This window comes from Xyrauchen texanus, chromosome 4 (assembly GCF_025860055.1).
Source record: "Xyrauchen texanus isolate HMW12.3.18 chromosome 4, RBS_HiC_50CHRs, whole genome shotgun sequence".
NCBI classification, from domain to species: Eukaryota; Metazoa; Chordata; class Actinopteri; order Cypriniformes; family Catostomidae; genus Xyrauchen; species Xyrauchen texanus.
In genome coordinates this window covers 21,067,796-21,083,202 of record NC_068279.1, presented here as the reverse complement: position 1 = coordinate 21,083,202, position 15,407 = coordinate 21,067,796, and the positions used below count along the sequence as shown (strand labels likewise).

Below are 15,407 nucleotides of genomic sequence, written 5' to 3'. Positions count from 1 at the left end.
TTAACAGCCACAGTTGCTTGGCAGGGTTGTTAGGTCCAAACCCAACACTACAACAATAAGAAAGGCAGGCACTGCTTGCTTGTTTAATTGGCATGTAAAGCAGGAAAAGGGTGCAGTTTTCACAGTTACTGCTGAGAAACAATGGACTGTGGCATTTCTGGGTCAGTAATGGAGAAAAGTTATGCTGTATAACAAAATGCAACCAGGTGACATTCATTCGTACAACATAAAACACACTCAGGTCAGAACAAATTCTCAGTGCTCCTGAAAACAACTCCTTTGGTGGCCAAATTAGACCAAAGATCTCATAATTGTTTTTGATGAGAAGTCTCGATATACAAACATATTTTTAGGGGCCGTTTGAGTTTCTTGTGAACAAAAAAGACTAGTACATTGTGATAAAGCCACATATTGTGTCTAGTTAAAATAATTGTATCAAGCTTGCTCAATGTTTGCCATCTTATCTTAACTATGAAAGACTCTGGTTACAACTGGACCCTCAGTTGACCACACTTTGCAACTTCTCAGTTCCTGTAGTGACTTTGTTCATATTTGTGCAGAATCTGAAAAGGTGACCAGTAGAGATGTGGTCTCATGGACTCATGGACCAACAGATCTTGGGTTCATGATCTATACAGGCATGTAGCAACTAATAAGGTTGTAACAAAGCAAAATGTAATAACTGCACATAATGTATTGAGAACCAGAACAACAGCAACATTAATAATTGCTTTAAAATAATGTTCTATTTTTTATAAAAAATATAATATAATATAAATAATATCAAATAACCTTTCCCTGGTATACAGTATATCATATACTATACCAGGGACAGGTGCTGCAAATTAGCAATTAGCAATTTTTTTTTTTTGCCTACACCATTTAATTTTACATGGTCCTGAAGCGACAAATGAATCTCTAAAAGTACAAATATTCCATATAGTCTAAAAGATAATATGAAGTCATAAAAGATACATGTATTGCAAAATAATTACAAAATTATTAGCAAAATGCATTTTAAAATAGTTTTAGAACAGCAGATCACACCGCAGGAGTCAGGACGTGTCAACTACCCAACAATCAGTGCACTGCAGATTTAATAATAAATACTTACAGATTTGGGGTATTTTTAGAAATGAAAGACAGAGACAGGCCTATGTGCCATTCCTGTGGTAGCATTACAGTGGCGGTGCTGGGTAAAAAGTGGCAGCGTTGGGTAAAAATATTCCAAGCTCCCAACTAAAGACACGAGCAGCCCCCTTAATCACCTGTCAAGAGGCCTCTGTAATTACATGAAAATGTCCTGTATGAAAAATAAGGAATCCTAAACTTTTAAGTTGGGAAAATGTTATAGTGACAGATGTGGTGTCTGAGAATGTGACAGCATGCTAGAGAGAGAGAGAGAGAGAGAGAGAGAGAGATAGATATATATATATATATATATAGAGAGAGAGAGAGAGAGAGAGAGAGAGAGAGAGAGAGCTGTCAGTGTTTTCTCCAGCAGGGACAGCTGCTGACTCATCAGCATACTGACTGATCACACTTCAGCCATTAACCAGAGTCCTGCAGGGTGTCCGTCACGCTGTCTGAATCTTAACCCACTTTGGGACAGAGTTTCATACATGTCCAAACACAAAAACCCTTTCATTCTACTCAGGTATTCACTCACACTGGCATATCAAATTGAGAACAGGGATAATTGTAACATTCGTTTTTGCTTATTTATTCAGTAAATGTTTAGCCTAAACCTTTGAATTTGGCCTCAAACTTTGCCAAAATCTTTGCCTTTTACATATTAGTAGTCATGACCCATGGCAATAAAATATTTAACTTGGTCCATTTGGATTCTCTTAAACTACACAGAGTACATTTATTGCATTAAACTACATTAAGTATATAAAGGCTGATGCTACATTCATAATATCAATAATTGTTATGGTAGCATATAATAAATGGAAACACTTCTACAGTATGTTAATCATTAAGTTGTATGTGTACATACTAATCTCAGTCAATAGAAAACACATCCTCTAACACTAGTAAGGTAACCTGCAATTGTTACCGTAAGGTTTAATTTCTACTTGATCTAATCTTTAAAAAATACTTTTGTTGCTGTAACCTAATGCAGTCAGGTTGATTCAGTCATCTTAAATCAGACTTTTATTTAAATAAAACTAGTTGATTTAAATTTTACCATATGAAGTAAATTTTTAAGGTTACCTGTCAATAATTATATTTTTTTATTTTTTATAATGAAGGACTGGCTGAAATTTTTACATTTGATTACATGCAAACACAGAGCAATTTTTGTATTTATTTATTTAACTTTAAAGATACAATTTTGTAAATGGTAAGAACATCAAAAAAAGACAAGACATTTTTACACAGAAACACACGCCTCTTCATTCTTCAAAACCCTCACCTTGTTTAACACCCAAAGCGGTCTTGAATTTCTCAGTTGTGCTCAACATACAGTATTTCTCACAGTAGTCACAGCCTGATATGAAACAAGACCCTGTCAATGTCAGAACAGAACTGCCACTGGAGAGATCAAATTCCCCTGCAACCTAAGGGTTTTCACACAATCCAGTCTGGACTGACCCAGGTCTGCCCAGCAGCTGCCACCAGTCACATAATGAGCTCAAGAGAGGCAGAGAAAACATGTACACACTGTCAAGTCACTCTGATTAGTTGGGATATTAAATACTTGTGTCTCAATCTGGCACTGAGTACCTTGAAAACCTGGACCAGGCAGCATCTGATAGCAGTTAATTTGTGTGGGAATGCTGAAGTCAGTTAGTCTATTCTCATGGGATTCTGTCAAGTCTGTTAAAATAAATTTGCTCTTGTTAAACTGGCAAGTTTTCAGCTGCCAGACATTTCGAGTTCCCCTCTAGTTGAACGAAAACCACTTGTCTGTTTTTATGGTTTGGAGCAAGAAAAGTTTCTATTGCCCTCAAATCAAAAACTGCATATAATGCAACCACAGTATAATAACACGTTTTCTTATTCCATAACATTTTTATTTTTTGTTATTTTGTTTTATTTAGAGGAGCAGGGTTAATTTGGTCTTTGACCAACAGTTCATGTTGGAAACATAGAGTGAATTTAAATGCTCAAGAATAAAATCAAATATGATTGACTGACCTTTCCTCTCTGTTTTTTTCCTCTTTCCTCTCTCTCAGATCTGCATTTTCATTGGAGAGACCCTGCTGTTTTTGAACTGGGCCATTACAGCGGACATTTTAATGGTACGTATTGAAAGCCTGTATTTATCTGCTGGGCTGAGTGGAAACAAAAGTGGTCATCTTCTCAGGCTAGTTTCTTATTTTGAATTTTTAGGATGCGTGACTAGCCTGGGTGGGGCCCAAGACAAAATTGCTGCCTTTGATTATGCTTAATGGAAATGCCACTCATGGAAAATAAAACAGAATAACAATTTCAGTTTGGATGTTTTTCGTGTGTCAAGGAAGTGTGTTAGTTCAAAAAAGAGAGAATGAGGGTGCATTAGATTACAGAGAGAGAGAGAGAGAGAGAGAGAGAGAGAGAGAGAGAGAGAGAGAGAGAGAGAGAGAGAGAGAGAGAGCGCAGTGTAGTAAACAAGGAGAGAGTGTGTGCAAGGAAGAGTGAAAGATTTACTAAGAAAAGCTGTCATGAAGTTGTGTCAGCCAAGATCTTTCTCCATGTTTTAAACTCCAGTCAGTCTCAATATGAAACAATCTGACAGAGCTGGAGCTCTAGTGGCAATAATTTATTTATATTTTTCTGTTGATTTAGTGTGATATTTTCACTCTTGTTTTCCATCACCTCTCTTTAACTACTCTCTCTCTCTGCAGTATGTTGTCATACCAACCAGAAGAGCCACTGCTGTCGCCTTTCAGGGCTTCACCTCACATTTACTAGGTGATGCCGGGAGCCCGTACCTCATTGGCCTGGTAAGAATGTCTCTCGTTCACAAACTGTACATTCATTGATCAATTGCATGCAGATCACTAAAGGCAAAATTCAAGATTGATGAATTGGCTCACTTTCAATGAATAATCTGCAAATTAAATTGAACTGACCATGCCCACAAGATTTTAAATTTGAATTTGAATGTCAGGAATTTACTGCATTTAAATTCAAAGACATTCACAGTCGCACAACAGAAGAATCCAATTGGGCCAAACCATAAATAATTACTTCATTAATTTTGACTAACTGGCTAGTCCCCAGAATGGCATACGTGTTTTGAATTTAATTCTGGTGTTAACTAGCTTAACCAGCATGACTTCTTTGGTCAACCAGCTTCATCAGAAAGATCATGCTGGTCCATCAGCTTGAACAGCACCAAACCAGCATAAACCAACAAGAATCAGCATGGAAATTCATGTTGGTCTCAGGCAGTCTTTTAAACAGGGATGACCATCTATGTGTGAGTGAACTGTAGAGCGAGTGTATAGCTGAGATTTGAGTATTTGGTGTGTACAGAGTACTAGTACTACTCAAGGATGAAGTAAAACATGCAGTGTGCATCAAGGAGTCAAGCAGTGTGCAAATCAATACTTAATCTTTGCTTAGCACCACTATAGCAGATCAGATGGATAACATAAATCAGTTTATTGACACACAAGCAGTTTTGAAATATAGCGTAATTCTGGAAAGAGGAAGTCATCAATATTTGTGGTTTCATTTAAAATGTTCACTTTATGTAAAGCAACACAAACCAGGAATTTAGGATATGGCCTTGTCATGCCATTTTTTCTTTTAGATCACAATGGTAGAATTTCAGAAAAGTCCTCTAAAGGGAACCTTTCCAGTAATACCTCTCCTGACGAGACATGATTCTGTTGTTTACATGCCAGTCACCAAATTCTTCAAGGCTACATTCATCCACAAGTGTTCCCTTTGGACTCTTAAACCATTCTGTCCAACAATACGCTACACCGCATTGTGCCGTTTGACATTGTGCTCTGTGATTGATACGCTGAACCAGGCTCGGTTTCCCTTTTCCGATTTCCACTCTGGTCTACGTTAACAAAACAAAGCCTAACCAATCACACGCAGTATGGCATAAAATAGTCATTCTTTTCAACTCCAGAAAAAGCACACAATAGTTCCTAGACTTCCGACTCCTGCTAGACATTCCTGGCATTCCGAACAGGAGTCACTGGAGTTGATCCAAGCTAAACAGAAACACTTGTGTATGCCTTTGACAGGTTCTGAGCCCCCTGCCCTGCTGGACTCAGAGGTCAGACCCATTGTTCACTTACTCCATTATACTCTCAACTCCTTACAAACAAATGACATTTCCAGTCTGTACTGATAGATTACTGAAAAATTTAAATTCTGCATTCAATTTTTCCCTCATTTTGTTCCAAACTTGCATGACTTTTTTTCTTCCGTGGAACACCAAAGGAGATTTTAGGCAGAATATTAGAATGTGATAGCCTCAGTCACCATTCACTTTTATTGCATCTTTCCAATGACAGTGACTGTTGACTGATACTGAACATTCTGCCTAACATATCCTTTTGTATTTTATGGATGAAAGAAAGTAATGTGGGATTGGAAAACATGGGGTAAGTAAATGATAAAGAGGATATATAGTTTGCAATCAGTCTCATACATACACTTTTTATGCAAGAGTGTGCTGTAGTCACACAGTAGGAGGCTGTGTGAATAGTGTGAGTAATTTGCCTGTATATTATTTATACAGTCTTTTAATCTCTCCATCACAGACTTTGGTGTTTAAACCACCTGTCTGGCACAGTTAATGATATAATGGCATGACACTGATTCTGACCTGGTCTGAGTTTCCCGAAGCACTAAGTAGAATGTTAGTAGTACTTAAGTAGAACTTAGTCTCTACGGTGCATTTCCCAAAAGCATTGTTATCCAAGTAGTACTTAAAATTTGGGGAAATTAACTGCTCTTAAGTAATTTAAGTGCAACTTAAACGGATCTTTCTCACATCTATCACAGTTAATCAAATACAGCAGGACATTTAATAAACCATACTAATATATTTTGATCATTGGAAAGCATTTGAACACTATATCAGAGGATAAAAATTTATAACAAATCACTATGAAATCAATAGGCAGTCTCCGCAGTCTATGCATGTGATGTGATAGGTCTAAATTTACAAGAATAATGTTATATTATATAAGCATAATTATAATGGCAATATGACATGTTCTTATTACATTTAAGAAGATATATGAGTTATGTAACAGTTTAAAACTTTGCAGTTTAAAACTTATATAAACAGGCCAAAATAATTAATTAAAACTTGGTTAACAAAGGAGATTAGTGAGTGTGTGCAGTGAGCGATTCACTCTTCCTTCCTCCTCCTCTTTTTGCTTCCTCCAATGTTTGGTTTAAATAGTTCTATAGTCTGTTTACATGGCAGTCACAAATTGCATTCTGAATAATGGCAGTAAAGCTACAAGTAAACACAATGCCAAGAACTTTATTCAAATTATCTATTAATATTTACATAGGTCTGTGTGTAGTTCAGTACTGATGGCCATTATTTTAATCCTGTTCTGTATGCATTTGTTCAGTTTCCAGCCAAAGAAACAACATTTTATTTTATGTGAGAGCCCCTTATGTTTCACATAGCACACATTCTTGTTACATGCATTTATTGTGTCACTTTCATTCATCTCTATGAAGTTATTATTAACTCATTATTATTTCTTTTGTTAAATTATGTAATAGTTAATCAGTTTAGTGCCTCAACAAGGCTAGAAACAACTTCCATGTTTGTTGGTATTTCCATATTATTTTCATGTTGAGAAGACCAACTCCTGGACACACAGGCCAAAGTGATCAGCACCTTTGGACCGGACAGCTACCCTAATGAAGCACTTAAGTTCAACTTTATAATGAGCAATCTATGTGCTGGTTTAGGAAACAGGTGTTACTCGGTCGTGAAATAATGAGCGAAGTTAGTTCAGATGATTGTAAAAGCTAAAGTTGCAAAGTTATCGGGAAACCCAGCCCTGTACTGTTATGTTAGGATGTAGTTTTGGCTGCTGATGTGATCATGAGTTAAACCCTCAGATCTTATACAGAATTCAGCATCCTTTAAACAGAATACATTGATGTAAGAAGCAAAATTGCTTAAAATATTACAGTAAGTCTTTAAATCTATCAAAAATCTAGTGTGGATTTGCTCAAAACGAGAAAAAAATTGCCAATGGGGTAAAAAAAATAAACTGGTTTTCCCTACCCCATTGGCAAATAGCTTTTTTATATCTTGTTTTTGTTTAGATATTTTAACTGGAAAACTAAGTAAAAATAAGTAAATGTAAAAAAAATATTTTTTGCATTGCAAGTAGGTATTAAACACTTCCCCCACAGATACTAAACACAGATTTCACTGTAAAACAAATTAAAGTAAAATCAAGAGTAACTTACTGGCAACAAATAGCCAGCAAGCTGGCTGATTTATAATGATATACAGTATGTGCTGTACTGTAAAATCAGTTACGGTAGTTGTTTGTATGACTTACATTAAAATACAGTATATAAGCTGTACAGTAAAATTAATTGTGGTAATCTTTAGTATGTTGTATATTAAATTACAATGTCCATATTGTAGAACTAACCACTGTAAGCACCATTATATCTTAAAGAGTAACTAACTTCTATCTATTACAAGTTAAAAAAGAATGAAACAATAGAGGCCTTCATGCAAACGGAACATTTATTACACAGTGACAACACAAATATCCCATAAATATTACTCATAAATGTAAATGACCAAAACGTCCATTCAAAAACTTCAATATTAAGTTCACAAAATGTCCAAATGACTGAAAGAACACTCTCCAAATCTTTGCCTGTTCAGACCAAGAGAACAAAATACAAAAATCAATTAATATCATGTAACTTCAGTTTTGATTTTATACCAGCATGGCATTTAAGCTACAAGAGAGATAATACACTCTCAACAACCAAGGTTGTGCATCATTCAGAAAGGACTGAGACAGAAGTTACTTACATAAATATTGAATACAATTCTGAGCAAAACATTTACATATGTTATATTTGTACATTTTATTTTAGATGGACAGGTCAAATAAAGTGCTCTTTTTGCGAATTGCTCATGTTCGACCGGTGTAAATACAACAACATTTGTTCACAGACAAGGTCATTTGGTTACTTTGTACTTCAAAACTTGTAAGTGTTTATCAATACTAAACAGAATGACCATTATAACCAGCAAAAATGAAATGGTCATATCTTTATCTAGGGGCAGATCAATGCGAAGGAGAGGGTGCATCTGCATTTGTAACTGTTGTCAGTTGTCACCTTGTAGTTTCCGACCATCTTGTTCATGTTCCACTCAGTGTTGCAACGAGTGACAACGCAAGCCCACTCATCAAACAGCATGGTTTGGTCAATCAAACTGAGAGCGGGGATTCTGGAGTAGAAGTGTTCGAGGCTGCTCTGAATGTCTTTCCACTCTGGGATGTCTCTCAGTTGGGCCCAATAATTTTTCTGTGTTCTCCAACATCAATTTTGGAGGTTATCCACTGATGCTGAATAAAAGTTTCTCACTGCACAAAAGAAACCACTCCACTCGTATGTCATGTATAGTGCTTTAACCAGGTCATCCAACTGCTTTTTAATGTCAGTGGGTATGAATGATTCCTCCAAACTGGCCTGGAAGACTTTACTCAGGTCATGAATGTGCAAAACTATGGCCGTGCACAACAGAATGATAAGCAAAAAATCCTTCACTTGCATACACCTTGTCATATTCAGAACTTTGCTTCACAAAAAAAATCGCAAACACTTGGTGTGGGCTCACTTACTTTTAGCAGCATCCACATGCTTTTTTGTATAACATGCTGGGCAATGTTGGTGCGGCCTCCATGGGCAATAGAAATGCAAGCTCCACAAATCTCACACCTCACTGTACTATACACTGCTCTGTCTGTGACTCAGTTTTTATAAAATGTAACTCTTTTTGAAGATCCTCATTAAATGTAAATGCACGCTTCCTTGATATTTTTCCAGACGAAATTTCATCTGTGTGCTCTTTTAAACTGACTCAGAGTAGAAATACGGGACAAAACAAAATTTCAGAATAAGTCAGGACACTAGAAAAAGTTCTTGAATTCGGGACTATCCCGGGAAAAACAGGACGTCTGGCCACCTTGTTAAAACTAATGCTAGTATCTGAAAATGCAAACTTTAGCGTTACAAAGCTATCTTCAATGTCAAATGATAAATGTTTGAAAAAATTATTATAAACTGCTAAAAGATGTTTTGTGTGATTTTGGTGCTCACCTGGGTCAGTTGAAAAGAGATTGCTTTGCTTCTGCTCCTCTCATGGCTGAAGTGACGAGGAGTGCAGGCTCAACTTCATAGGTTGCCATGTGCATTCCCATACAGTTCTACTTTTAGAGTAAATCCAATGCAGAGAATACATATGGGTTCCAACTTTTTAATAATATATCACTGTATGCCACAAATTTCCACTCTAAATTGTGTATGTACTGGTTTGAGATTAGGCCAGTTCTCATGCAAATCAACATTAAATTACTGTAATTATTTTCCCGCTCATTTTTTCCTAAAGAATACTACTCAGTTTGCCAGTAACATACTGTAAACAGTTTCAGTAAGTTGCAGTTGGAAATACAGCAATAATACTGTCAAAACAACAAACACTGTATAATTTACAGTGTAAATCTAGTTCAGTATTCCAGCAGACAAGCAAATAGGAGTAGGATTAGAACTCTGAGAATGTCAAGTCTTAATTGACAGGAATGTTTTGGCCTTCTCTCAGAGACTAGAGGTCAAGTTCAGTCGAGACACTGCGTTAGCAACATACCACATTCCAACTGCTCAAAACACCCTACCTGCGGTTCTCGGCAACTTTGACAGACAGCTGAACATTAAGGATATCATGCTTTTGTGACATGCTTCATTTGTGGCTATGAGTGAAATCTGTGTCAAGCTTAAAATACTTTTTTACTGGGAATACAATGATCTTGTGGAGAAAAGTGTCCCATTTCAGTGTAGCCTGGATTATAACTGGGTTTCTTCTTCAGAGGAGGTACTGGGTCATTCTGAACTGTCAAGACCATGAATGTCAGACCAAGTTATACATCAGCAGTTGCTTGATTATTTCTCACCAGAAGTCCGGTAAGCTAGTGTGAAGGTTCCTATGTCATACTGCTGTCGCAAAAAAAAAATCCCCCAACGTTAAACAAAAAATAGGAAAACTGTTTGTTAGAGGAAAGCCACTGAAACTTTGACAATGGACAATCACACTTTAGTGTTTCCAGACATTAGGAGTACATGTTGTCCAACTCAGAGTACCGTTATTCAAGCAGAAGTATCCAAGAACATGTTGCAGGCTGTCACTACTTCTCTTCCAGAAAGTGATGTTTTGACAAAGAACAATGTGTGTAATAGACCTGTAAATGAAATAACATTTCCCTAATACCTGGTAATGCTCCATTTCACTGTAACTGATTTTGCATTTGTAGTACATGTGTATGAATCTATAGCCTTGGGCATAGTGGGTGGTGTAATTATCTATAAAAATAGGCCACAATCTACCATAATTTTCTCAAAAACCTCATTAGACACGCACCAGAAATGCTCAACTTCCGGCCTGTTTTGTCAGTAGAAATAGCTCATAAACATTTGGCATCATAAGCCATGAGATATATGTGTGGTCTACTCATATACACAGACCTCACTGTCGACACCCACTCACACACCTTTTAATGTCAGCATTCCTTCCCGACCTATGAGACCATGCTAGTGCTGATGCTAACAGATTAACCTTCCTAACATCGGTCAGAGGGACTATGTAAGGAGATTTATTAGGCCAGTTTATGACTCCTTGACCACTTCAATGTAGCCATCAGTGTTATATCATTTTGTGTTATTAAATATTATGAAGAGAGTTGAAAACCCTCTTATGGGTACTTCACATTTAGTTTTAAAGGTGTTTCCTTCTACCTAAATGTTATTGGCCACTTCCTAGTATAAGATTCATTTCTTTTTTAAATAATTTTATCCCCTTTTCTCCCAATTTGGAATGACAATTACCACTATTTAATAGGTCCTCGTGGTGGTGCGGTTATTCACCTCAATCTGGGTGGCGTAGGACAAGTCTCAGTTGCCTCTACTTCTGAGACTGTCAATCAGCACATCTTATCACACGGCTCGATGTGCATGACACTGCAGAGACTCACAGCATGTGGAGGCTCATGGTACTCTCCGCGATCCACATACAACTTACCATGCACCCAATTGAGAGCGAGAAACCCTAATCGCAACCACAAGGAGGTTACCCATATGTGACTCTTCCCTCCCTAGCAACCGGGCCAATATGGTTGCTTAGGAGACCTAGCTGGAGTCACTCAGCATGCCATGGATTCGAACTCGTGACTCCAGGGGTGGTAGTCAGCGTCAAAACTCGCTGAGCTACCCAAGCCCCAGAAAAATATACATTTCTGATTGACTACTTTTATTTTAAATTTGCCAGTTTGTCATTCTTTGCTCTTAAAGGGATAATTCACCCAAAAATGAAAATTCTCTCATCATTTACTCACCCTCATGCCATCCCAGATGTGATTAGATTTTTAGAAGAATAACTCAGCTCTGTTGGTCTTCACAATGCAAGTGAATGGTGACCAGAACTCAGAAGGTCCAAAAAGGACATACTGTATATGCAGCATAAACCCCAGTGGTTAAATCTATATATTCATAAGTGACATGATAGGTGTGGTAGAGAAACAGATCAATATTTATAATTCCTTTTTTACTATAAATTCTCCTCCCTGCCCAGTTGGTGGCGATATGCACGATGAATGCGAATCAGTAAAAACAAAAGAATAATGTTAAAGTGAAAGAGGAGATTGCCAGTAAAAATGACTTAAATATTGATCTGTTTCTCACCCACACCTATCATATCACTTCTGAATACATGGATTTAACAACTGTAGTCTCATGGATTACATTTATTCAGCCTTAATATGTTTTTGGACTTTCAACATTTTGGTACCCATTTACTGAAATTGTAGGGACCTACAGAGCTGGTCTATTCTTCTAAAAATCTTCATTTATGTTCAGCAGAAGAGAGAAAGTCACACACCTCTGGTATGGCATGAGGGTGAGTAAATTCTGAAAGCATTTTCATTTTTGGGTGAGCTATCTCTTTAAATGACTGACGAAGGTTGCATGACTGAAACATTACTGTCATATTATGTTTCGATAAATAGTTTTGTTCTGTATTAAGTCACAAATTGTGAATTTAATTTTCATCTTTTTGGTATGATTTTATTAGCAAAGCTAGAACAATAAATTTTACATATAATTTTTTTCTCTTTTCACTTCAAAAGTAGCACATCCCTTAAAAGTAATTTCCTGAAATGATGGTTATGAAACAGTGGGCTTAGTCTTAAAATTCAGAATTAACACTTTCGTATTGTCTGAGCAAATCCTTAGGGAAAATACAACATAAAAAAGTAATTTAAAGGTTGTGTTAAATAAAAACATATTCAATGTTTCCCTAATTGAATCAATATTTTAAATAAATGGTCATTGTCTTTTTTTATTGATTTATTATTTCTTTGTTCAACAGATACAAATAGCTTAAGAAAAGGTAAAGCAATGGACTGTTTTGTAAAATAATTAACCGTCCATCTATATGTTCACTAACTGACTGACACTGCTCAGCTCTTGAAGACAATATTAGGAAGCTAATCATTACATATTTGGTTTACTAATGAGTATTTCTTTTGATTGTGTCTCTGTGTGTTCTTTCAGATATCAGATTCGCTGCAGGAGAGCTATGCCACGTCAGTGTTATGGCAGTTTCTGAGTCTGGGCTATGCCCTCATGCTCTGCCCCTTTGTCATCGTTCTGGGAGGGATGTTCTTCCTCGCCACTGCCCTTTTCTACCTAGATGATCGTGACAAAGCAGAGAAACAGTGAGTGCCTGCGCCTTTACTCTTTACCTAGATAGCTTGAATTAATTCAATTAAATCTTACGTTATTTTTATGCTAACTATTTAATGACATTGAGGTGCTTCCGTTTTTCTATAAGTCTCTCACTATAAATTCATAAATGAGTCTATCATTTCTCATTTCCTCCACTGACAATGACAGTCTGGTGAATAGCTTGTTGCCATGGTGATTTAGGCTACCTTGGCCATCCTTGTGCACTGGTGAATAGCCTCAGGTGAATCTAGATAATCTGTGAGGACGAATGAGTTAGGTGGGCAATAAGTGAGATCTAGCTCTATTCTGAAAGAAAGACATTCTGCATAAGTGATCTGCCAATTCTGTAATTTTGTTTTTCAATCAGCTGGAAATTACTCTTTGCATATGCAATCGCTATAACATTTATTTAAAAAAAAAAGATGTATCAGTCACAAACAACTGGAAATGTAATGAAAAAGAAATTAACTGGTCAAAAAGGTAGATCAAGAGCCATCTTCCCTAACCCAAACCATCCATTTAACCATTATCATTTCAAAATAAATGTCATTTCAGTACAACAGCACTAAGCAAAGACAAGCTGACTGACAAGTTCCGCATTCATGGCCAGTTTTTTTTAAAGACTTTGTCCAGTAAAAACAGTCATGACATGAGGACAACTATACATCAAATAAACCCCAATGTGCTCACTTGCTATTCTAACTACCCAGACACGTCACTGCATTTAAACCCTTAAACCCTTATAAGAAACTTTGTGCTATATGTGTGTATATTTTCACAGAAATTTTAAAACAATCCTTTATCTAAAATATATTCTGGTTTTGGTTATAGAAGAGTCCATGTCCTTAAAAGGTTAAGAAAAACTTAGCGACTCAGCTTTCTTTTTTGCGGGGGCCTTTTATCAAGTGGATTTCCTGTATGTGTTGCCACTCAAAAATGACTTCCTTCCAGTCGGCTTGGGGACATTTTTAGGCAGGGTGGTATGTCGGATTACTGTGAACTCCCTGAAGATCTTCCCACGATAAGTCTTAGAGAGACAACCTAGGAGGTTGACTTTTCTTCTTGGCTAGCCATCTATTACAACATAAGTCGATTATTATGCTAATTTCTCACAAGGAGCTACTCTACATTTGTATTGGATTATTTATAGTTTTCCTGTTGTATATCATAAGAATGCAGATACTGTGTTCAGGTCTTGAATTAATCAGAATTAAATATACATTTGGCTATATTTAAATTTAGAATAAATATGACAGGTTGAGATTTTTTATTGAAGAGCAACCAGGGAGCAAATTCTGAAAATTAGCCTTTCTTGAAAAAGCTCCAATATTTACCATTGCTGTAATATGCGAACCCGGAGCAGCATATATCGGTATAAAACTTACGATTATTGTGATGTTCCAGCTTTACATGTTATTTAGCCTAACTATAATCTCATCTTCAGCAGTAATGAGCCTGTGCATTTCTTATTAAAATTTTCCAACCAATACTCTCTTACATAACATCCTTTTCATAATTTTTCATATGCATTGCATCATCGTGGGGTTCAATCCAGTCCAGAAATAGAGCCTTAATTAGAGCTATGCTTTTTCATGCCTGACAAATATCTTTTACTTGAATACAGTATTCTCACTTGTCCTCAAGTGTCCTCTCCTCTATTTATAAAAAAGTCACATGTAAAATGAAAGGCGTTCACTGGAGCGAAGGAATATATATTGAGCTTGAAGAGTGCTCTATTATTTCTAGATTTCTATTTTGGGCCAAGAGGGAGCCATTTATATACATACACGCACATTTGTCTCATTTCAAATTTTTCCGTGGCATCAGTTGGCATGGTGTCCATGGGGGCTTACTATAGATATAAGCATCCCTGATCTGTGTGTATCACCATGTATCTCCATTGAGAATGCTAACAGAGTGAATGAAATTACAAGAAAGCAAGTAGAGCTTATCATAGGGCAAAACAACAGAAAGAAGAACCGAAAATGCTGAGATGATGAGAAGAACTGAGAATTCATTTTCTTTTTACCAAAAATATAATAATGCAAAAAGCAAAGGTCATGTCAATGGTGAATGATAAATAACTCTACAGTATGTTAATTAACTCTATGTTAATTTTACTAAGTCTTACAGAATCTAAATCCTCACTAGCTTACTTTACTACCCAACCGCTAGTGGTGACTGCTTCAGCATTTCTACCCATAGAGCCCTACTTTACAACTCTCATATTTAATGAACGCAAATGTAAATTTGCCATATATTTTAAGGGCCACTGTCGATATGCAATAATTGTGAAAAGTGTGGCAAAAATAGCTGCAAACACTCATTATTAATTACAAATTTTTTTTTTATTCTTCTGTTTCTCCAGAGTGGAACAGCTTTCCCAGACACCATCCACAGTAAAGGTAAGACCTGGTCAAATTCCTGCAAGCCTCCAACAAAGGCCC

At 36.5% G+C, this 15,407-nt stretch overlaps 1 protein-coding gene across 1 annotated transcript in view; it reads left to right on the top strand.

The window, feature by feature from the left end:
• The window catches only part of LOC127642430 (sphingosine-1-phosphate transporter SPNS2), a 99,702-nt gene that overhangs the window by 77,274 nt on the left and 7,021 nt on the right, over positions 1-15,407 (top strand). The window contains exons 9-12 of the mRNA XM_052125048.1: positions 3,186-3,251; positions 3,837-3,935; positions 12,787-12,950; positions 15,329-15,365. Coding sequence (XP_051981008.1) covers positions 3,186-3,251; positions 3,837-3,935; positions 12,787-12,950; positions 15,329-15,365 — 366 coding nt within the window. The remainder of the gene's footprint in view (positions 1-3,185; positions 3,252-3,836; positions 3,936-12,786; positions 12,951-15,328; positions 15,366-15,407) is intronic.